Source organism: Aulonocara stuartgranti, assembly GCF_965226115.1.
Source record: "Aulonocara stuartgranti genome assembly, chromosome: 3".
In the NCBI taxonomy this organism is placed as follows: Eukaryota; Metazoa; Chordata; class Actinopteri; order Cichliformes; family Cichlidae; genus Aulonocara; species Aulonocara stuartgranti.
In genome coordinates, this window is record NC_138941.1 from 1805348 (window position 1) to 1828578 (window position 23231).

The window sequence follows — 23231 nt, forward strand, 5'->3', positions numbered from 1 at the left end:
ATCACTGACACACAAACGTCATCTCTGTCAATAACAACATTCATACATGGAATAAAAACACATCAGTGGATCATTGCTGGAGCTGATGTTTGTGCTCCTGGTGCAAAGGCTCTCAGTTTCCTCCTTGAAATAACATCAGTGGTGGGTCAGCGACATGCTTTCTTTCCCTCTCAGGTTTAAATATCTGGGACTCTCCACCGTTTGGTTTTAGAGCTGAAGAAGCTTCTCAGATGAAACGTCTTCCAGAAACTTAAAGACGTCTCTTTTCTCTCCAAGCTCCTTAGATCACATGACCTGGATGACTGAACCTACAGACATATTGACCTGGTTTCATGGTCACATGACAGGTCAGAGGTCAGCGACTGTAACTCAGTTCCTCCTGTTAATGTGAACTCACTGAGTGTTTGTGGTTTACCTCTCAGACTGACTGAAGATGATGATGGAGGAAGAGGAGGACAGAGCAGAGTCTGCAGGGTCCAGCTGTCCGTCTGTGAGGAGCGACCGGTCCAAAGATCTAAATCCAGACTTCAGTGGTGAACCTGGAGCAACGAGGTCAGAGAGCTGAACTCACTGAGTAACAGAAATAATTTTGCACTGACATTATAATCAGTGTTCAACGCACATATTAAACAAATATGTAAGACTGCTTTCTTCCATTTGCGCAACATCTCTAAAATTAGAAATATCCTGTCTCAGAGTGACGCTGAAAAACTAGTTCATGCATTTATTACTTCCAGGCTGGACTACTGTAATTCATTATTATCAGGATGTCCAAAAAACTCACTGAAAAGCCTTCAGCTAATCCAAAATGCTGCAGCAAGAGTACTGACAGGGACTAGAAAGAGAGAGCATATTTCTCCTGTTTTGGCTTCCCTTCATTGGCTTCCTGTTAAATCCAGAATTGAATTCAAAATCCTGCTCCTCACATACAAGGTCTTAAATAATCAGGCCCCATCTTATCTTAATGACCTTGTAGTACCATATCACCCTATTAGAGCGCTCCGCTCTCGCTCTGCAGGCCTACTTGTTGTTCCTAGAGTATTTAAAAGTAGAATGGGAGGGAGAGCCTTCAGTTTTCAGGCCCCTCTTCTGTGGAACCAGCTTCCAGTTTGGATTCGGGAGACAGACACTATCTCTACTTTTAAGATTAGGCTTAAAACTTTCCTTTTTTCTAAAGCTTATAGTTAGGGCTGGACCAGGTGACCCTGAATCCTCCCTTTGTTATGCTGCAATAGATGTAGGCTGCCGGGGGATTCCCATGATGCATTGAGTTTTTCCTTTCCAGTCACCTTTCTCACTCACTATGTGTTAACAGACCTCTCTGCATTGAATCATATCTGTTATTAACCTCTGTCTCTCTTCCACAGCATGTCTTTATCCTGTCTTCCTTCTCTCACCCCAACCGGTCGCAGCAGATGGCCGCCCCTCCCTGAGCCTGGTTCTGCCGGAGGTTTCTTCCTGTTAAAAGGGAGTTTTTCCTTCCCACTGTCGCCAAAGTGCTTGCTCATAGGGGGTCATATGATTGTTGGGTTTTTCTCTGTATCTATGAAGCGCCTTGAGGCGACTTTTGTTGTGATTTGGCGCTATATAAATAAAATTGAATTGAATTGAATTGAATTGAAGTGTTGACTCTGGTTGATTGTCTGACTGTGTTTGTGAGCTGAGAGGAAATGAAAATGAGTTTGTAACAAAAATCAGTTTTGTCCAGTTTTCCTGTAAAAAGCTGAACTCTAATCTAAGAGGATGTTACTGACAGGAAACAGCTGCATTATCTGCAGTCTGTGTGATCACAGCTGCTTCAATCATGTTTGTGTCTGCAGAGGTCAGAGGTCACAGTCTGCAGGGTCCAGCTGTCCGTCTGTGAGGAGTGACCGGTCCAAAGTTCGACCTCCACACTTCAGTGGTGAACCTGGAGCAACGAGGTCAGAGAGCTGTGATGACTCCTTTACATGTTTGTGTTTCCTGGATAAATATGACCTGAAACATCCTCAGATTGTTACAAAGATTCATTAAAAAGAAAACAATGAAAGAGAAAAGATCCAAATGTTCGACTTGGTCATTTGCTGTTTGAGGACAGTGATGCTCATATCTGTGGGGAAAGTGTGACCTGAGTGGGTTCATGTTTGTCTTTAAAGAACAGAGCTGCTCTGATTCTCTTTGTGTCTGATCTGTTAAACAGTCTGAGAGGTCACACAGAGACCCAGCAGCTAAAGCCTGGATCATACTGGCTGCTGTTACTCCATCAGGACAACACTGAACCACAGTGGTGTGGATGTAGTGGATAAATCCCACCATACTGATGCTCAGAGTTAACCACAGGGAACAAAACCAGATGTTACCTTCAGATTGTGACCTTTGGAGTGGACGATGCAGATTTCAATAGAGAATAAATGTTGTTGTTTTTCAGCTGTGAAGAAAGAATCTAATTTTCTGAACTTAAGAATTTATGATGCTGGAAACAACATGGAGACTATAACACAACATTTCCACTGTGTTCATAGAATGAATGTAAAACTGTCAGACATTCATTAAATATGCAAAATGTCTACAGAAGCATCAGAGGGTCAGACGTGAAGCACTCAGTGATTTTGATCAAATGACTCATCAGTTATTGATCTGTACTACACTGATCTACCACGTTAGTAAAGCTGGTGTTCTGGTGGTGGAGGGAGACTCGGATCATGTTCTGGTTTTGGAGCAGCGATCTGCTGATGGTTCAGTTTGATGAGCTTCTTCAAAATCATCCCTGACATCACCACTGAAAGGACGTCCATGAAAACAGACTGAAAATTACTGATATGTTCACAATCTGAGAGTTTAAAACTTGACAGACTTGATTCAGATGAAGTTATTTGAGCAGAAACTCCTGGATCTTCATCCTGTGTTGATCTAATCCTTCATGGTTCCTCCACAGAGTGGAGCAGCAGAGCTCAGAGGTTCCCAGTGGTCAGTCTGCCCAGCAGCATCAAACACAGCTGGACTCCATATTTATGGTCTGTACATGTACAACAACTACTTTATTATTAATATTAATAATAATGCATTTATTTATAGGTCCCTTTCAGAACACCAAGGACTCTGTGGACTAAATGACCAAAAGAAAACAAACTTTGAAATCAGACGGTGCAAATGTGATCACAGGGAAACGTTTTAAACATCGAGGCTTTAAACAAAAACCAAAGTGAAACAGTTTGTAGTCGAGATCAGTGGGAATGAAGCTGAATAACTGTTTCTTCAAAAACTTTGAGCAATAAATGACAAACATGATGGAAGTTAGAGCACTTAAAAAAGAAAAACTAGCTGAAAGTCTGGCTTCTGTTATGAAAAGTACAGAGAAAATATGGGTCGCTCAACACTGCACAATATAGGAGTTTAAATAAATCTGAAGAATAACTCAAAATCCTACAATCTTACTGAGAAAATCATCGACAGCTAACTATCTTTGTGCCCCCTTTTCCCTGTTCATGCCCTATCGGCCCACCTGGCTAAACTTTGCTAGATCCGCCCCTGCACAGTTACCAGCCGTCAGCTACGTAGAAAAAGATCCTGGTGTAGAAAGTAATATTAAATAAATTCTAACAACAGCTTATCAAGCTTAAACGTGCTGCTGTTGTTCAGCCTCTGGTTTCCTTATTCTGGTGCAAAGTGGGCCAAAAACAAACAAGAGAGACGGACTCGCGACAGAAAAGCCGATCAGCTGATCATTAAGCAGTTTCATGATTGAAGTAGCAGCAGGAGAGAGAGAGAGAGAGGCAGTCACTTCATATATCGGTTGTTAAGCTTAATGTGGGAATGCTTTACAAACATTCAGAGATGAACTTACACACTTGCTTTACTTCTCTCTGGGAAAACTTCCTCGGAGATGAAATGCCGAAGCTACAAATACACACAGCCGCTCCATCACGTGAGCACACTGCTCCGACGTGCTACGGTTATGAGCCGAGTTACGCCGTGTCGCAAGTTCTGTGAGGTGCTTTTTTGATATTTAATGGATCGGATTACATTTTTTATTCCTCTCCGATATCCGATCCAGTAATTTAGGTCAGTATCGGACCGATACCGATACGTAATATCGTAATATCTACCTTTAAGACCAGTTGTCTGTATGAGTCACCTGAAACATCTCCAAGTTTCTGGCTTCGATTCTCAACCTGTTGGTAGTTCAGCTCTGAACACCAGTGAAATGTTTCTCCCACTTAAATCACTGCATTCATATGAACAGAATCAACGTTTTGGGATCATGGAGTTGTGGACAAAGTCTCAGTTAATCAGGTAAAGTCAAACCTATAATTGGTAAAGAGTTCGTGGATGATATGCCCCTTGATCGTTCGGAAGTGGATGTTGTGTGGACTAAAGTTCAGAGTGGTGGGTCATTCATAAATATTCTGTTCCAGCTGCTGGAGGACAACATCATCACTTTTGTGAAGAACGAGCTGAAGAAGATCCAGAAGGCTCTGAATCCAAATAAGCCCCAGTGCTTGGAGTTTCAGAGGGAGGATGATGAGCAGAGGAGAAACAGCAGAGAGGCATTTGTGAAGATCACAGTGGACTTCCTGAGGAGAATGAAGCAGGAGGAGCTGGCTGACCGTCTGCAGAGACGTAAGAGGATTTATCTAAAGATTTAAGCTGCTGGATAAATGAGACACTTGTGACACCAGTGTGTTCAGTCATTTCTCAGTGGGTCAGAAATTGTCATCAGCATTTTGCATAATGTGATTGTTAAAGTTGTATTTTTATTATTATTATTCAGAGCTTCATGCTGCAGTTCGTCATCGTAACCTTAAATCCACCCTGAAGAAGAAGTTCCAGTGTGTGTTTGAGGGCATCGCTAAAGCAGGAAGCCCAACCCTCCTGAATCAGATCTACACAGAGCTCTACATCACAGAGGGAGGGACTGCAGAGGTCAATGATGAACATGAGGTCAGACAGATTGAAACAGCATCCAGGAAACCAGACAGACCAGAAACAACAATCAGACAAGAAGACATCTTTAAAGCCTCACCTGGAAGAGACGAACCAATCAGAACAGTGCTGACAAAGGGAGTGGCTGGCATTGGGAAAACAGTCTTAACACAGAAATACAGCCTGGACTGGGCTGAAGACAAAGCCAACCAGGACATCCAGTTCATATTTCCATTCACTTTCAGAGAGCTGAATGTGCTGAAAGAGGAAAAGTTCAGCTTGGTGGGACTTGTTCATCACTTCTTTACTGAAACCAAAGAAGCAGGAATCTGCAGCTTTGAAGACTTCCAGGTTGTGTTCATCTTTGATGGTCTGGATGAGTGTCGACTTCCTCTGGACTTCCACAAAACTACAATCCTAACTGACCCTAGAAAGTCCACCTCAGTGGATGTGCTGCTGATAAACCTCATCAGGGGGAAACTGCTTCCCTCTGCTCGCCTCTGGATAACCACACGACCTGCAGCAGCCAATCAGATCCCTCCTGACTGTGTTGGCATGGTGACAGAGGTCAGAGGGTTCACTGACCCACAGAAGGAGGAGTACTTCAGGAAGAGAATCAGAGATGAGGAGCAGGCCAGCAGCATCATCTCCCACATCAAGACATCACGAAGCCTCCACATCATGTGCCACATCCCAGTCTTCTGCTGGATCACTGCTACAGTTCTGGAGGATGTGCTGGAAACCAGAGAGGGAGGACAGCTACCCAAGACCCTGACTGCGATGTACATCCACTTCCTGGTGGTTCAGGCCAAAGTGAAGAAGGTCAAGTATGATGGAGGAGCTGAGACAGATCCACACTGGAGTCCAGAGAGCAGGAAGATGATGGAGTCTCTGGGAAAACTGGCTTTTGATCAGCTGCAGAAAGGAAACCTGATCTTCTATGAATCAGACCTGACAGAGTGTGGCATCGATATCAGAGAAGCCTCAGTGTACTCAGGAGTATTCACACAGATCTTTAAAGAGGAGAGAGGACTGTACCAGGACAAGGTGTTCTGCTTCATCCATCTGAGTGTTCAGGAGTTTCTGGCTGCTCTTCATGTCCATCTGACCTTCATCAACTCTGGACTCAATCTGCTGGAAGAACAACAAACAACCTCCCAGAAGTCTGAAACAGGAGAATCTGCAGAGAAACACTTCTACCAGAGTGCTGTGAACAAGGCCTTACAGAGTCCAAATGGACACCTGGACTTGTTCCTCCGCTTCCTCCTGGGTCTTTCACTGCAGACCAATCAGACTCTCTTACGAGCCCTGATGACACAGACAGGAAGTAGCTCACAGACCAATCAGGAAACACTCCAGTACATCAAGAAGAAGCTCAGTGAGAATCTGTCTGCAGAGAAAAGCATCAATCTGATCCACTGTCTGAATGAACTGAATGATCGTTCTCTAGTGGAGGAGATCCAACAATACAGGACTTCAGGAAGTCTCTCCACAGGTAAACTGTCTCCTGCTCAGTGCTCAGCTCTGACCTTCATCTTACTGTCATCAGAAGAAGATCTGGATGAGTTTGACTTCAAGAAATACTCTGCTTCAGAGGAGGCTCTTCTGAGAATGCTGCCAGTGGTCAAAGCCTCCAACAAAGCTCTGTAAGTAAACATGTTGTCATCGCTTCATTGTTAAAATCATGGGAAATAAATCAGAAATGCTGAGTTCAAAGAGCACTGTAACATTTTTTTTTTAAAATAGTAAATTAAATGATCATCTGTCACTCAGTAAATATATGGTAGTTTTAATGTTTCACTCCAGCATTTCTAAAACACACTTTGTTCTGTAACTCTTATCAAAGGACAATCCAGACCCAGCCTATAAGAACATGAGCTCTGATGCTTCAGCCCCTCTGACAGGTTTATTATCCTCAGCTTGTTCACTTGTCTCCAACTCCAGGAGTTTGGTTGTTTTATTCTAAAGCACAAACTTCACCTGCCAGACTTCACCTACATCTTTTTCTGATGTTCATAATTTAAGTTCAAGTTTGTATCTCACTTTCAGTGCACACCCTCCCTTTTTAAATATAAATCTCTGCTGTGCTGTCATGTTTTCATCCCGTATGGAGGGAGAAACTCGGTCTTTATTACTGAAATTGCCTCTAAGGTCGTGTTTCTTGTCAGTAACCATATGTAACTGTAAGGCTTCCATAACCAGTGTTCCCACAGAATTACTCTCTGGGTCCTCTACAGTTTCCTCCCACTGTCCACAGACATGCAGTTAGATTACCTGGTGATCTAAACTTCATGCAGGTGTGAGTGAGAGTGGTTGTCTGTCCCTCTGTGGGCTTAGTGGAAGAGACTGGATCGATCTCTGCTTTGTCTTTGATATATCCTGACAGCAAACATTCTCCATGAAGTCTGCATTTTCAATTTAATTCAATTTTATTTATATAGCTCCAAATCACAACAAAAGTCGCCTCAAGGCACCTCATAGATACAGAGAAAAACCCAACAATCATATGACCCCCTATGAGAAAGCATTTTGGCGACAGTGGGAAGGAAAAACTCCCTTTTAACAGGAAGAAACCTCCAGCAGAACCAGGCTCAGGGAGGGGCGGGGCCATCTGATGCGACTGGTTGGGTTGAGAGAAGGAAGACAGGATTTCAGCTCATTTCCTTTATACACACCTTTAACAGGAAGAGTTTTATACAGCTAGTGTTTAAAATCCAGTGTTCTTCACAATACACAGGTAATGAGCATGATTATTGAATTAGTAAAATTTTCTAAAATAATTGTTTTAGTTAATATTGTATGATAGTGTACACAGAATTATTAGCTCAGTAGGCAGAGTGGTCGCCCCATGATCATAAGGTCAGGGGTCGAATCCACCGAATAGTTACCTTGTGGTACCCCTGAGCAAGGTACCATCAAGGTACCAATCGTGTGCACTGGACTGGTAGCACTCATAGTCTCAAAGGTTTAAAATAAAAAAAAATTAAAAAAAGGTTCAACATATAAACAAATTTAATTTGATCACATATATTCTTTGTTTTTTTTGTTTTTGTTTTTTCCCTTTCTCTCACAGACTGAGCAGCTGTAACGTCTCAGAGGAAGGCTGTGAAAATTTGTTGTCAGTGGTCAGCTCCCAGTCCTGTAGTCTGAGAGAGCTGGACCTGAGTACCAACAGCCTGAAGGCTTCAGCAGTAAAGCTTCTGTCTGCTGCAGTGGAGAGTCCACATGCCAAACTGAATGTTCTGAGGTCAGATCAATTTGTATTCTGTTTAGTTCTGTTTGTTTGTGTGTTTGATGTTTGTTTTTGTTTATATCTTTATCCAGTTATCCTTGTTTCATAGCATTTTTATTCATTTCAAAGTTAAAGTGAAGTTTTACTAACCTGCTCACCACAAGACAATAAGCTATTGCACTCTGATTACACTTTAACAACAATCTGTATTCATGTTTTTATCTTCAGACTTAACATCTGTGAACTCTCAGAGGAAAACTGTGAAGCTCTGTCCTCAGTTCTCAGCTCGCAGTCCTCTAGTCTGACAGAGCTGGACCTGAGTATCAGAAAGCTGCAGGATTCAGGAGTGAAGCTTCTGTCTGCTGGACTACAACGTTTAAACTGTAAACTGAATACTCTGAGGTCAGATCAGAAAACATTTAGTTTTTAGAATTATTAATTAAAGTTCATCCATATGATGTTGTATCTTAGTATGTTTGTTTCCTTTAAAAATAGAAAGTCAAGATTTAATTTAATGTTGTGAAATGTATTAACAAACTCTACATGAGTATTTGTTGTATAGACTGTCTTTTATTTTTCAGACTGAGTGGCTGTAACCTGTCAGAGAGAAGCTGTGAAGCTCTGTCCTCAGTCCTCAGCTCCCAGTCCTCCAGTCTGAGAGAGCTGGACCTGAGTAACTCTGACCTGCAGGATTCAGGAGTGAAGCTTCTGTCCGCTGGACTAAAGAGTTCACAGTGTGCAGTGGAAACTCTCAGGTCAGGATTCAAACTTTTCCACAGATGATCATTTGAAATGTGACTTATATTATTGTATAAACAGGTAACTTTTATACAGCTGTCAAGTGAACTTTTATTTACATTTGAGTGGATAATTGGACTCTGAATTACTAAAAGTTGTTATAGTCATGTCTTTGTTTATTTAAAAAAATACTTCATGTACTGCCTAATTTAAAGATTTAGGCTCCTTTGGGCCCATAATATATATATTTGATTTCTTTTTGAATGAAATTAGGAGGACATTGTCGACTACTGATTGGTTCGCTGTTTGTTTTTTATTCACAGTACTTACTTAATTTTAAAGGCTGATTTCTCAAAATGAGATGTTTATCTTTTCTTCTACAACACTTGGAGCCACCAAATCTTCTTGCTTCATTTATTCATTACAGTTTAATTTAAAGAATATTAGACTCGTAACATAATAAATACATTTATTTCACTTCTTCTTGAGAGAAAGAAAGGGATGACTGGGTGAGCTCCAGTGGTTCATCCCAGCAGAGAGAGCGGCACACTGGGCTGAAAATGATCACAGTAGTAATAGCCATAGTTTGATAAAACAGGCAGTCTTACCCTGTAGTTAATACAGGGTTCTGGTGCCGATGTGGGGGAGGGGAGTCGCCCGGTACTAACTACATACTACTAACTACCTCATCCAGATGTCTTCCCTACTAAACCTGATAAGAAGTAACTGCAGTAGCCTTATAGGTCAAATCAGTTTCACCTGTTAAAGGTAGCTCCACTATTAATGGTGTCACTTGTTATTTCTGGGATGAGTTTAGTAGCCTGAACAGCTGCTCAAAGGAAAGGTTATTTTTATCATTATCATTATTTAATTATTAAGTCCGGGGTAACCTGCAAGAGCTGTTTGCACAAAGAATAATACTCGGACGTTTAGGTTTTATCGTTTTACACAAGGTTTAAAAATGAATGTCCACAATTGAATTGCAGAAATTGTTATTGAGCTAATACTGATGTAGTTGTTATCTTTGGTAAGGAGAGATTGGAGGAAGAATGAGCACAGTCAGGCCTAAAGACCCTCTTAATAATAATAATGGATTGCATTTATATACCGCTTTTCGAGACCCTCAAGGACCCTTTACAATTCCACTATTCATTCACTCTCGCATTCACACACTGGTGTAGGTAAGCTACAGTTGTAGCTTCCATATCGCGCCATCGGCCCCTCTGGTCATCACCAGTAAGCGGTAGGTGAAGTGTCTTGCCCAAGGACAAAATGACCAAGACAGAGAGAGCTGGCTCATCAGACAGACAAGCTCATCTTGTAACCTACTGGTTAGCGAACCGGCTAACTAGCACACTGGCTAACTAGCACACCGGCTAACTAGCAGATCAGCTAACTAGCAGTCCAGCTAACGGCAGCCACAAGCTGAAGGACGATTAAATGTAGTGGAGATATCAGGGATGACACTGGTGTGTTCGATTCACTCTTTAGCACTCCGTTCACTCCGGTGTGTCAGCCAGAACACCACTGAAGGCCAAATGATCCCAGCGTGTGGAATAAGGAGCTTAAGGTTCGGTTTGAGGCACTTTATTCTTTCACTGATTGATTCTTGTGGCTGTGATCACGTGTGTGGTTTATTACAAAAAGGAAGTACACAATACAAATACATCTTACCGTACATTACTAAATCTCCATTTGCACTATTTGCCTATTTGCACTACTCTGCCTGGTTTACACTCAATGTCACTTACCCATTATATTGTATATTGTATAGCTTTCTTGTTATATGTAAAATTGTATTTATTTAAATTTTTACTTTTTAATTATTTTACTTGCATTTTTAATCACTTTTATATTTAAATATATTTAAATGTTCATTTGCTATTTATCTAGGGATTGAGAGTAACGCAATTTCTATTCTCTGTATGTCCTGTACATGTGGCAGAATCGACAATAAAGTTGACTTTGACTTTGACTTTGACATGACAAATAAGATGAATAGATAAGTTACATATCCAGTTATATGTACGTACATATATGTACATACATCAGTATAGCTAATATAGCCATATATAAGGACAAAGATCACAGTACTATAATGCAGTAATGTTAAACACAAAGGTGTATATCTACATAAATCTATCCTATCAGTGATCAGGGTACTGTAGTATACTTCTACTACATACACTATAGAAACTAAACGGCATGAGTGTAACTTTAAGTTACCATCAGTACAGACGAACTGATGGTAGTTGTACAAAATAAAGGCTTTGCAATTATTGCGAAGGGCTTCCGGTTAAAGTAAGATCAGCTGATTACCTCAAAACAAATTGTTTGCTATAGAACTGTTAAAGATATTCTATTATCAAAGTACTCAGATGCAATGAAATATCACTCAGACACTTAGAGCAGTTTTAAACGTGCACGGGTGAGAGACTCAGGGAGAGACTCACACACCTCCTTGGTGCAGTCTGGCTTTATTTATACACATCATGAAGCATACAAAAAAGGAAATATCATCCTTATCTTGTCAAGAAAACAGGTGTGGTTTATCAAAAAACTTCGTGTTCTCTACAAGGTTGTTTCTTACTCGTGGGTGGCGGTTTCCTGCTAGTGTGAAGGCAAACAGTGACAATGTGAAGGCAAAGACTGATAATGTGAAGGCAAGCAGTTTCCGTTATAAAGTAGGGAGCCAGCAATTAAAATATGCAGCTGGTTGAGTACAGAACAGAAATATAAACACTCTTAGCTGATTATTATATGAATAATAAAATCTTTAAAAGCAAAAATACTCTGACATTCCCTCCTGTTGTTTAGATTTCTCACATGACAGTACTGTTATTTTTGTCAGTTCATAACCTCTTGTCTAAACATTTTCGGTTTGAACGTCATAAAACAGTCCTGTGTTCAATTAGACTAAACATTACTGTATGGATCATCTTTCAAAATTTCTTCCATTTGAGACGTCATCACATAAGCATTGATAGAAGTTGTCACCATGTTTGATACCATTTTCTTCAGACAGGGTACTACACATGTTGTGAAAACACATAACAGTAAAAGCAAAAATGCTATTCCAACAAGTCCTTTAATCAGAAGGGACTTCCATGAACCACCTAGTAACCATGTCAACCAATCATCAGTGCTTGTGACATAGTCTTGTTGTTCAGCATCTTTAATCTTTCTCAAGGTGTTCAAAGCGTCGGTCATGTTTTGTGAGTGTATGTTGTCTGGGATGTATGTACAACATGTAGTGTCAAACAATACACACAAACCTCCTTTTTCAGCTAGAATCATGTCTAGTGCGACTCTGTGTTGCATCACTACAATGCGTATTGCGTCGATTTCTTCATTTTGCGCTTTGTTGATTTTCATTGAAGCATTTAGGAACAGTCCAAATCGATAGTCAAGTGTCTCGATCCTCAGCATGTTTTTCCCAACTCCTACCCAAGGGAACAAGGAGTGGAGGACTTTCTGACCATCAGTCCATAGTTTGAAGTTCTTGGGCACATCTGATCCATAGATTGAGTCATGTGGCATTACTTCAGTGACTTCAGCAACTTCACGTTTTGCTCTTGACGTGTGTGTCTCTGCTGTGATCTTGAAGGTGTGGTCTGAAATTAGTACTGGTGCACACAGACCGGTGGAGTTCGGTGGGAGCATGAAGTAGGTTTTAGGCCCGCAGGCCCAAGCGGCTCCCTGGACCCAGAAAGTTCCATTTTTGAAGGTGTGTATTCCTTTGGATTGGGTCAGGTCAAGTGTCTGTGTGCAGTTGCGGTTTCGTCCAAGTTTCCTGTTTCCATCGGAGAAGTTGAAACACATTGGGTGCTGTATGTCCGGCGGCAAAACTATGGCGAATGATTTGTTTTTTGTGTTGTTGGCTTTGACGTTTACCCAATGTTTTTCGTTGCAGGTGTAGTTCCAGTTCGTCAGGTTGTAGGCACAAGGGGTTGTCTGTTCAATTAGAATATGTCGTTGTGAAAGTGGTTTCGTGACACGTTTGACGTCTGTGTCACTACACCATGGAATTAGGTCTTCTTTCTTTGTGCTTTGACCTTTTAGGGTCAGTCCTGTTGCCATCAAATCTCTGCGTGTGCAATTGCCAGTTGTTGCTTTGTTGAACACACACATCGCTTCGTCAAGTTCAGGTGCCTTTCCATATATTGTTGCGTGTACGGCTGTTGTTGGCATATGTGAACATACATAGCATTCCGTGCTGTTGTCGGTGCGTGTTCTATCATACACATATCTATACCACGCGTTATTCATCCATGGGTGGTTATGGTCTTGGTTCAGGTCACGCAGATGCGAATTATCATGTGTCCATCTTTTTTGCAGGTGGTGTTGTTTATTTCCTCTCATCTGGGTGAGTGTTAGTAGGCTCACTAGGAGCGCAATGCTGGCCACTAGGAGGACAAGTGTCTTCATGATGACCAGGCACACCTAGACTTCTGGTGAGTAGACTATTGGCGAGAAGTAAAAAAGGGCGGGATATACCCAATCAGCCCTTCCCTTCACCAATAGATCACCTAGAAGCCAGGGGAGCCGGCGTCTAAGCGTCTGGATTGTCACTCACTTTTTTACAGTGGCTTTGGTGGATCCAAGATGGTCTTTCTGCTATTTTGCAGGCGGTGGGTGTGGTAAGTAGGACTTGGTATGGGCCCTCCCACCTTGGTGAACTCCAATTCTTTCTCTGGAGTACTTTGATCAGGATCCAATCACCTGGTTGTAACCTGCAAGACACTGGAGAGAAATCACTCGGCAGTTGGTTGTTTAACACAATCTCTTTATTTTCAAACAGTTTAGTCATCCATTCTGCTAGGGTAGTTTCCCTTATTGATTTATTAATAGGTTCCCTGGTAATTGGCAATGGAAACGCTCTCCCGTGGATGATTTCAAAAGGTGTAAGTTTCTGAGAACCTTGTGTTATTCTCATCCACATCTTTACTAGGCCTAGACATTCAGGCCATGGTCTTCCTGTTTCTTCCATGCATTTTCTTAATCTCTGTTTTATTGTGCCGTTAGTTCTTTCCACTAATCCTGCGCTTTGTGGGTGATATGCACAGTGATGTTTGATGCTAAATCCTAGAGCTTCAGAGACTTTGCTGATGATGTCATTAACAAAATGTGTTCCATTGTCTGACCTTATCAGACTGGGAATGCCATATGTGGGGATGAAGTGATTGCATAAACACTTTGCCACTGATATTGCATCTGCTCTTTTTTACTGGATAGATTTCTGGCCATTTTGAAAATACATCTATAATTACTAGAGCATATCTTGATGCTTGGCATTCGTTAAGTTCAATAAAATCCATGTGGGTTTCCTTGTGAGTTGTTGTTTTTTTTGTTTTTTGTTTTTTGACAGAATAGGCATGTTCTTACAAATTATTCGCTAAAGTTTCAAAATTTATAGTGTGTATTGCATTGTTTATCTATACTATATCTCCCTCCTGTTGACACAGGTGTTTACCTCATGTGTCACTACAACCGCTGTCCTGTGTAATGACTCTGTTAATATAGGTTTTCCATCACAGACCATTAAGTCATCTTTCAGTTTACTCCACATTTCAGCCACTTGTTTTGTTCAGTGATTGTTGCAGCTTGTTGTTCGGTTTTTAGTACATCAAGTGGTATTTGTAGGCAGTAGTTGGTTTCTAGTAGCTCTGCCGATTGTTTGCAGCCTGTTTTGCTGCTTGTTCTGCAAAATTATTTCCTTTTGTGACAATATAATTGTCTTTTTGATGTGCTCCACATGTGCACAGTGCCAATTGTTTTGGCAAGGTGATCACTTCCAGCAAGATTTTTTTTTTCTTCTCTATAGATGGAACATTACATTCTCACTTGAGGCATTTTTAGATAATTTCTAGTTTTTCAAAGAATTCACACATCTCACACATCTTACATATTTTAAACAAGTATTGTCACATATTTGTTTCCAAATCAACAAAATAAAATAATCAAACAAAACCGAAAACATACATGAGTCAGGACCCAAAAAGAAAAATGCTGCTACTGAAACAGAGCAGACATGTGAGGGAAAACTGAGCTCACAGACAGCTGCATGTGTTGGCTTTTATGCAGCTTCTGCTCTAAAAACAAATAAATAAAAAATAAAAGAAAATGTGTAACATGCTCATCAACTTAGCGGTGTCCACATATTTAATTCAGCTTCACAATCCTGTAACTTTAGCTGTTGTCTACAGGGTTTGGCTTATTAGTTGTTACTATAGATGTGCTCTATATCTCAGTAATATTTTATCCAGGTTTTCAAACATGTCAAGTGCCTCTATGCACCTAAGTAGTTTAGATATTTCCTTTATTTTCTTCATCTCCTATGTCATTATACTGAGTTTGAGCAAACCTTAAGCTTGATGCAGACTACTTCATAACAATTGTCCATCTCACATCATACTGACTAGGTTACTTCTTATTATTATCATCTTTTTCTTTCCATATAATAACAACAGTATATTACAACATTTTATCAGTGTATATAAAAGTGTATATTACTATACTACTACTGAGCCAATTTAATAGTTGGGATCATCTTACTCAGCAAACAGATAACTTAGAATTCATCCAATCTGTACAAATTTGCTTCTTCTCTGAACAGGTTTGTGCCTACTTTTTAGACTGGTCTTCTGTTTGCCTCATCTCAGATCCAACCTTCGGTCACTTTCATTCTTTCTGTTGCATGTCTAACCAAGCAATTTATTATTATATATTTTATTTTTTATTTTGTGTCCATCAAGGGCTTCGGGTGATCTGCAGCTTCACCTTTTCCCAAGCTGGAGACATTTACCTTTTCACACACTTTCCTTGGCTGACCAATGACATAGCCTTAATGTACCTTATGCATCTCTCTATTGTATTTAAAAGGTTTTCGTGTGAATTATTTCCTTTTATTTATTTTATACATTCTGGGCATGAACGTCTTGCCAACTATGTTTCATTGTTAATATAAGTTTACAGGTTGTTATCCTTCCTATTATTAGTTTCAATACATTAAAAATAAGTTCTAATGTAATTTTGTCTTTATTTATTTTATTTTTGTACTTCTTATATTTATATCTATTCGTTGAGGTCTGTTTCCAACCTTTTTAAACTACTTTGATCTCTAGTTTTCACTTAATAAGGGTTTTATCAGTCACTGCAGTTTGTCCGGCGCCTGGACATTTTTTCTCTAGCCACTGCTCGTCAGCAGTGAGTTTTGTTGATTTATTACCCATTTTTCTTTCTTATTATTTTTATTAGCTCATAGATATATTTACGTTTACACACACACATACACACCCGTGGTGCTTTCTCTGGCACGAGGAATGGGAGAGGCTATTGACACGGCCTTCTACTTTCAAGCTAGCCTTGAAAGCGGTGTCAATTTTATGTGATGAAACACAACCTTTTCCCGTTCCACCAGAACTCGAGCAACCAACGGTAAACAATTCGGTGGAGTAGTTCAGCCTCCTTAATGTGCTGTAAAATCAACTTACTCCACCAACAAAACAGTAAAACAACAGATTATACGCGTAATGAGTTTTTTATTCTGGGCAACACTGTGTCTTTCTACATTGCTCCAAGCCCTCTTTCAGGCGAGCTGCTTCGTAACCTCTACGAGTCCTTTTTCAGACGAGAATGTTACTATCCTGTCGTATTTTGACATTAAACTTGCTCCAAGCCCTCTTTCAGGCGAGCTGTAACCTCTACCAGTCCTTTTTCAGACGAGAATGTTACTTAATTAATCTGTCATACATTGACGGGAAACTATTTAATGTATAGACCACAGGTTGCCTCAGTCGTTTTGCGCAAGATGTGAGTGAGTGCTAAATATTCACCTGAGTTATTGTGTGGTTGCTTTGGTTTCCTTCATCAACCCCTGAAGTCGTGGACCTCTTATAAGAACGCTGGCCAGAACCCGAATGTCACGTCTCTGGACTTTATCCTCTGCCTGGAGAGGAGTCGACAGCGTGGGCTTCTCACGACGTCAGGACTTGACGAAGGTCTCCTATTGGAGCATTGAAAAAATATCAATGTCCACTCCGGCTCGAAGGACCAATTAAATGTTAAAGATATTCTATTATCAAAGTACTCAGATGCAATGAAATATCACTCAGACACTTAGAGCAGTTTTAAACGTGCACGGGTGAGAGACTCAGGGAGAGACTCACACACCTCCTTGGTGCAGTCTGGCTTTATTTATATACATCATGAAGCATACAAAAAAGGAAATATCATCCTTATCTTGTCAAGAAAACAGGTGTGGTTTATCAAAAAACTTCGTGTTCTCTACAAGGTTGTTTCTTACTCGTGGGTGGCGGTTTCCTGCTAGTGTGAAGGCAAACAGTGACAATGTGAAGGCAAAGACTGATAATGTGAAGGCAAGCAGTTTCCGTTATAAAGTAGGGAGCCAGCAATTAAAATATGCAGCTGGTTGAGTACAGAACAGAAATATAAACACTCTTAGCTGATTATTATATGAATAATAAAATCTTTAAAAGCAAAAATACTCTGACAAGAACGCAGCTCCCACTCTTCATTAATATCATGTACTGTAACTTCCAAGTAACCATGGTTACCCTGCCACGCCCAGTAGTCTTCAGAGAGACCAACAGCTGGTTCACGTTGTAACGCCGTGGCTTTCATAGTCTCTCCTTTTTCTACAGCTCATGTGTTCTTCTTGTGATGGTGCGTCTTGAGGGAGGCTCATACATGCCGTCATTTGTTGATCCTAAGAACGTTCCTCAGACCGACTTCTTCAACAACACTAATCGGCCTGCAGTTTGTAGCTACTCACTTCACTGTGGCGTTTGTTAGCTTGTCTTTCTTTGGTTTATCTAGACTCCTCCCACAAGCTGATCCTACGTAGTCTGCCCAAGCCTCCCACCTCTGTTTGTTTGGGTGGTTTGTTTGCTGCCATCAACAGCGTGTAAGTGATACTTCAGACTTGAAGTACTCCGACAATAAAAAACTCAACTTTGCTTAAAAATACCTTTAGTTGTATCAACACTGCCCTCTGGAATAATTAGACTTTGGTGACAAACTGATGTGATCTCCATGTTTCCTTTGTTGGACTGTGGGCGAGTGTCAGAACTGAATGTACTGAGTAACATGTGGAGTTTAAATATGTGTCAGTTCCAGTTTTAGAGCTCTAAAGTGCAGCTATCATGTTAGGAATATGTTAGGAATAGACAGGAACACTGAGCACACTGAGGTCAAATCTTTTATTTATCCAGTTCATCTGTAGGCTGAGCTCAGTCCATCCATTTAGTGAAATGATGTTTAAAGGTCTCCTTCTTCTGTGAGCGTGCACAGATCCTGAAGTAGAAAGCCTGGGTTAACAGAGAAATGATCATCACTGTGATGATGCTCACCATCTCTGACTGGGATTTGAGGTTTTGTCAAAGCAGCAAAGAAAGCCTGGCTATGTTGGACTGGGTGTGGAAGCAGCTCCCAGTTTGAGTTCAGGAGACAGACACCCTCACTACTTTGAAGATCAGCTTCAAACTTTCCTTTTTGATAAAACTTATAGTTAGAGCTGGATCAGGTGACCCTGAACCATCCCTTAGTTATGCTGCCATAGAGATGGATAACAGACGGATTGTTGTTTTGTGTGTCTGCAGTCTGTCAGGCTGTCTGATCACAGAGGAAGGCTGTACTTCTCTGGCCTCAGCTCTGACCTCCAACCCCTCCCATCTGAGAGAGCTTGACCTGAGCTACAATCATCCAGGTGACTCAGGAATGAAGCTGCTGTCGGCTGGACTGAAGGATCCAGGCTGGAGACTGGACACTCTCAGGTATGGAGAGAATGTCTGATAGAGGAGGAAGAGCTGGAAACATTTCCTGTGTCCTTCACTCACTTCCTGTTTGTTTCCTGCAGATGAGACATGAACAATCACACATGCAGGAATATTTTCAGGGACAGACACACTAGTCTAGCTGGATAGTACATGGATATTTATGTAGGGGGTCTCCAAGGAGTCTGTTTGCAGGAACATTAATGATAACTGATATGTTGAGAGTTTCATTAAAAGTAGACCTACAGTTACCGTATTTTCACGACCATAAGAAGCACTGTGCTAAAAGGCGCAGTCTCAGTTATGTGTGCCATTACTGTATTTAACACACACATAAGGCGCACTGGATTATAGGGCGCATACAAGTACCGTATGCGTATTTAAAAATAAAGCGGGAGCAAACCTGAGTTCGGTACCTTACTCACATTTTTATTACCAGTAATCGTCATCATCAACAACACACAAGCATACAAGTGTGCGTATTTAAAAATAAAGCAGGAGCAAAACAAAGTTTGGTACTCACATTTTTATCATCAATCAAACCCATCGAAGTCCTCATCCTCTGTGTCTGAATTGAACAGCTGCGCTAAATCTCCATCAAATATTCCAGGTTCACTTTCTTCACTGTCAGAGTCACTTTCCGTGCCGTGCGGCTCCTCAGAAATGATGCCGGCTTTTGCGAAAGCTCGAACAACAGTGCCAGCAGACATGTTAGCCCAAGCATCTACAATCCATTGGCAAATTGTGGCGTAACTCGCCCGGCACTGCCTTCCACTCTTGGTGAAACTGTGGTCTCCATCGGTCATCCATCGCATGGTGATGCGTGGAAAAAACCACCTGGTCTCCTTACATACACCTCCCTCAGCCAGTCTTTCATCATTTCCTCATCCATCCAGCCCTTTTCATTTGCCTTAATGATGATTCCTGCTGGAAACTTCTCTTTAGGCAAAGTCTTTCGCTTAAAAATCACCATAGGCGGCAGTTTCTGTCCATTAGCATGGCAGCCAAGCACAACAGTAAAAGAAGACTTTTCGTGCCCCGTTGTGCTTATCGCTACCGTGCTGGTCCCCTTCTTCTCCACAGTGTGACTCACCGGGATGTCGAAAGTGAGCGGCACCTCGTCCATGTTTGTGATGTGGCTGGGCTGGATGTGTTTGTCGCCGATGTGTTTGCTGCAGTAGGAGCGGAAGATGGCCAGCTTTTCCTTATAATCCGCTGGAAGTTGCTGCGCTACCATAGTCCTGGTCCGGATGGAAAAATGGCACCGTTTCATAAAACGAAAGCACCAAGACGGACCTCCTTGGAAATGTTCAATGTTCATCTCTTCAGCTAGTGAAACTGCTTTTAGCCGAATGGTGACCGTCGAAACGCTTCTCCCGCTCGTTCTTTGCTCGATGATCCACCGCTCGAGCCTTTCCTCCAACTCGGGCCACCTCGCCTTATGTCCGCGGAAACTCAGCTGCGTTTTCTTGACCTGCCGGAGCTTGTTTTCCAGCTTCCTCCATTTGCGAACCATCGATTCGTTAATCTTTTTTTTATTTATTTTTTTTTAATTTATTTTTTTTGTGTCCCGGTTGGATCTATAGCCATCAGAATTGTTGTCTTAAGGCCAAGAAAGATGCCAAGCGGATTTATTTTACCAAGTGGATCATCATGGCCTTGCCATATTGGTCCATTTGATTGACCTTTATTATAATGATGAATTTATTTCATTTTCAGTTGCTACAAACGGGACAGACATAACTGTGGGATAGGACAGGGGGAAAGAATGAAAGAAAGAGAGGGAGAGAAAGGAAACCAAAGGGGAGAAGAGACGGTGAGAAGGGGGGGAAGAGAGAAAATCGATTCGTTAATCTTAAATTCTCTCGCCGCTGCTCGATTTCCATGTTCCTCCGCGTAGCTGATGGCCTTCAGTTTAAACTGTGCTTCGTAAGCGTGTCTCTTTTCCATTTTCAGGGTTGTTAAAACAACGATGTCCTGCATAATGCACATACCTGTCCTTTTATACAGGTATATGCGATTGTCCCGGTATATACGATCAACGCCCACACTTCACCCTTTAGCGTTCTCATGGTGTTCTCTACTACGTCCTCCTTACAACACACAGGGCGCACTGCACTATAGGGCGTGCCGCACTTTTTAAAGAAAATCTAAGGCTTTTATGTGCACCTTATAGTTGCGAAAATACGGTAGGTCCATAAATATTTGGACAGAGACAACATTTTGTAACTTTAGATACACTTTATTAGGTCACAGGTGTACTATACCTGAGATAGTGGCCACTGTGTACCTAATAAGGTGTCAGCCATGTGTATGTTTCCCATGCTGTATGTCCACAGTCACAGTGACAGTCAGTGACGCTGACAGAAGGATGGAATAAGGCTGTGAATCATTTCAGTCTGTGTGTGTGACAAAGAGGCAGACAGGAGCAGCTAACATTTGGAAATGGAAGCTTAAATAATGACAAACTCTACATTCACAGCTGAATTCACAATAGATTTGTTATCAAGTGCACATTTAGCAGCTAATGCTAATACTGTTTTCCCTTTCTACAACTTGAGCAGCTATTGCTAAGTAGGCCACTTTGCTCTGCTAAGGATTTGTGTGACCATGATGGAAACTCTGATAAGCTAATGCTGCTAAGCTAATGCTATTTATGGGCCCTGTTAGAATCAATATTTCATTCTCATTCTGTTGTTTGAGAAGAATATTAATGTCTCACGTCATTATAACACAAGAGAAAGGGGTGTTAGCGTTAGGTACTAATGCTTATTCACCTCAAATTAGCTTTAGCTGCTAATGGGAGCCTACTTAGCATAAACCCTTCACATTGTTGTAATGCAAGGGAAAAGAGTCACTCATGGCAGCCTATTTAGCATTAACGTCACATTATTATAACACAAGAGAAAAGGGTATCAGCATTAGCTACTAGTGCTTATTCACCTCAAATTATCTTTAGCTACTAATGGCAGCCTACTTAGCATTAACTCCTCACGAATATAATGCTAATTCACATCAAATTAGCATTAGCTGCTAGAATAAGCCTACTAAGCACTTTCTGCTCACGTTATTAAAAGGGAAGGGAAAAGTGTTATCATTATCGGGTAATGCTAACTCGCATCAAATTAGCAATAGTTATTAACGGTAATACACATCATATTGTTAAAATGTAAGAAAAAACATTGTTAGCATTAGCGATTTAAATTAGCATTACCTAATAACAGCAGCCTTCTTAGCATTAGCTGCTCACATTGTTAGAAATCAAGAGAATATGGTATGACCATTAGTTGCCAATGCTTATTCACCTAAAATTAGCATTATCCATTAATATTAGCCTATTTAGCAAAAACTTCTTAATGCTAAATAGGCTTAACTGAAATGAAAGTAGTGTTAGCATTAGCTGCTGATATTGTTAAAAGGTAAGATAAAACATTGCTAGCAGCAGCGGACAATGCTAGCACACATAATAATTAGCATTACCTAATAATGGCAGCCTTCTTAGCATTAGCTGCTCATATTGTTATAATGCAAGGGAAAAGAGTTGGCAAAATCATTGTTAGCATTAGTGGATAATGCTAATTCACCTAAATTAGCATTAGCTAATAATGGCTACGTACTTAGCATTACCTACTGATATTGATATAAAACAGGAAAATATGGTATTAGCATTAGCTTCTAATGCTTTCTCGTCTAAAATTAGAATTGGCCACTAATGGCATCCTATTTAGCATTAACTCTTCACATCGCAGGGGAAAAGTTAAAATCGGATAAAGAAAAAAGTGTTCATATTAGCTACTCGTATTGTTAAAAAGTAAGAAAAAACATAGTTAGCATAAGGGGATAATGCTAATTCACCTCAAATTAGTATTAGCTAATAACGGCAACCTACTTAGCATTAGCTGGTCACATTGTTATAAAGCAAGAAAATATGGTATTAGCATTAGCTGCCAATTCCTATTCACCTAAAATTAGCATTACCTGCTAATGGCAGTCTACTTAGCATTAACTCCTCACTAATGTGATGCTAATTCACTTCAAATTAGCTTTAGCTTTAGCATTAGCTGCTAGCATCAGCCTACCTAGCACTAGCTGCTCGCATTGTTAAAAGGGAAGAGAAAACAATATTAGCATTACCTGGTAATAATTATTCACCCCTAATTAGAATTAACCACTAATGGCAGCATACTTAGCATTAACTCCTCACATCGTTATAACTCAAATGATGCTAACTTGCATTAAATTAGACTGCTGTTATTAGCTAATGCTATTTAGAAGTAGCTGCTCACATTGTTATAAAGCAAAGGAAAACGATATGAGCATTAGGGTCTAATGCGTATTTGCCTTAAATTAGACGTATGTGCTAATGGCGGCCTACTTAGCATTTGCAGCTCAGATTGTTGTAATGCTAGGGAAAAGAGTGTTAGCATTAGCCGTTCACATTGTTATAACGTTAAGGGAAATAGTGTTAGCGTTACTCACATTGTTAAAAAGTAAGTGTTAGCATTTGTGCATAATGCTAATACACATCAAATTAGCATTAGTTAATAACGGCAGCCTATTTAGCA

General features: G+C 40.8%; 1 protein-coding gene and 1 long non-coding RNA gene across 2 annotated transcripts in view; one reads left to right on the plus strand and one right to left on the minus strand.

The window, feature by feature from the left end:
• The window catches only part of LOC309700353 (uncharacterized protein), a 165063-nt gene that overhangs the window by 126177 nt on the left and 15655 nt on the right, over nt 1-23231 (plus strand). The window contains exons 5-11 of the mRNA XM_082523875.1: nt 1821-1922; nt 2915-2993; nt 4395-4599; nt 4751-6548; nt 8363-8536; nt 8716-8889; nt 18493-18666. Coding sequence (XP_082380001.1) covers nt 1821-1922; nt 2915-2993; nt 4395-4599; nt 4751-6548; nt 8363-8536; nt 8716-8889; nt 18493-18666 — 2706 coding nt within the window. The remainder of the gene's footprint in view (nt 1-1820; nt 1923-2914; nt 2994-4394; nt 4600-4750; nt 6549-8362; nt 8537-8715; nt 8890-18492; nt 18667-23231) is intronic.
• On the minus strand, nt 11281-17379 carry LOC309702430. Its single transcript, XR_014275467.1, has 2 exons — nt 16708-17379; nt 11281-13615 (listed from the first exon to the last, which is right to left on the minus strand). It is a non-coding gene; the product is annotated as an uncharacterized lncRNA (long non-coding RNA).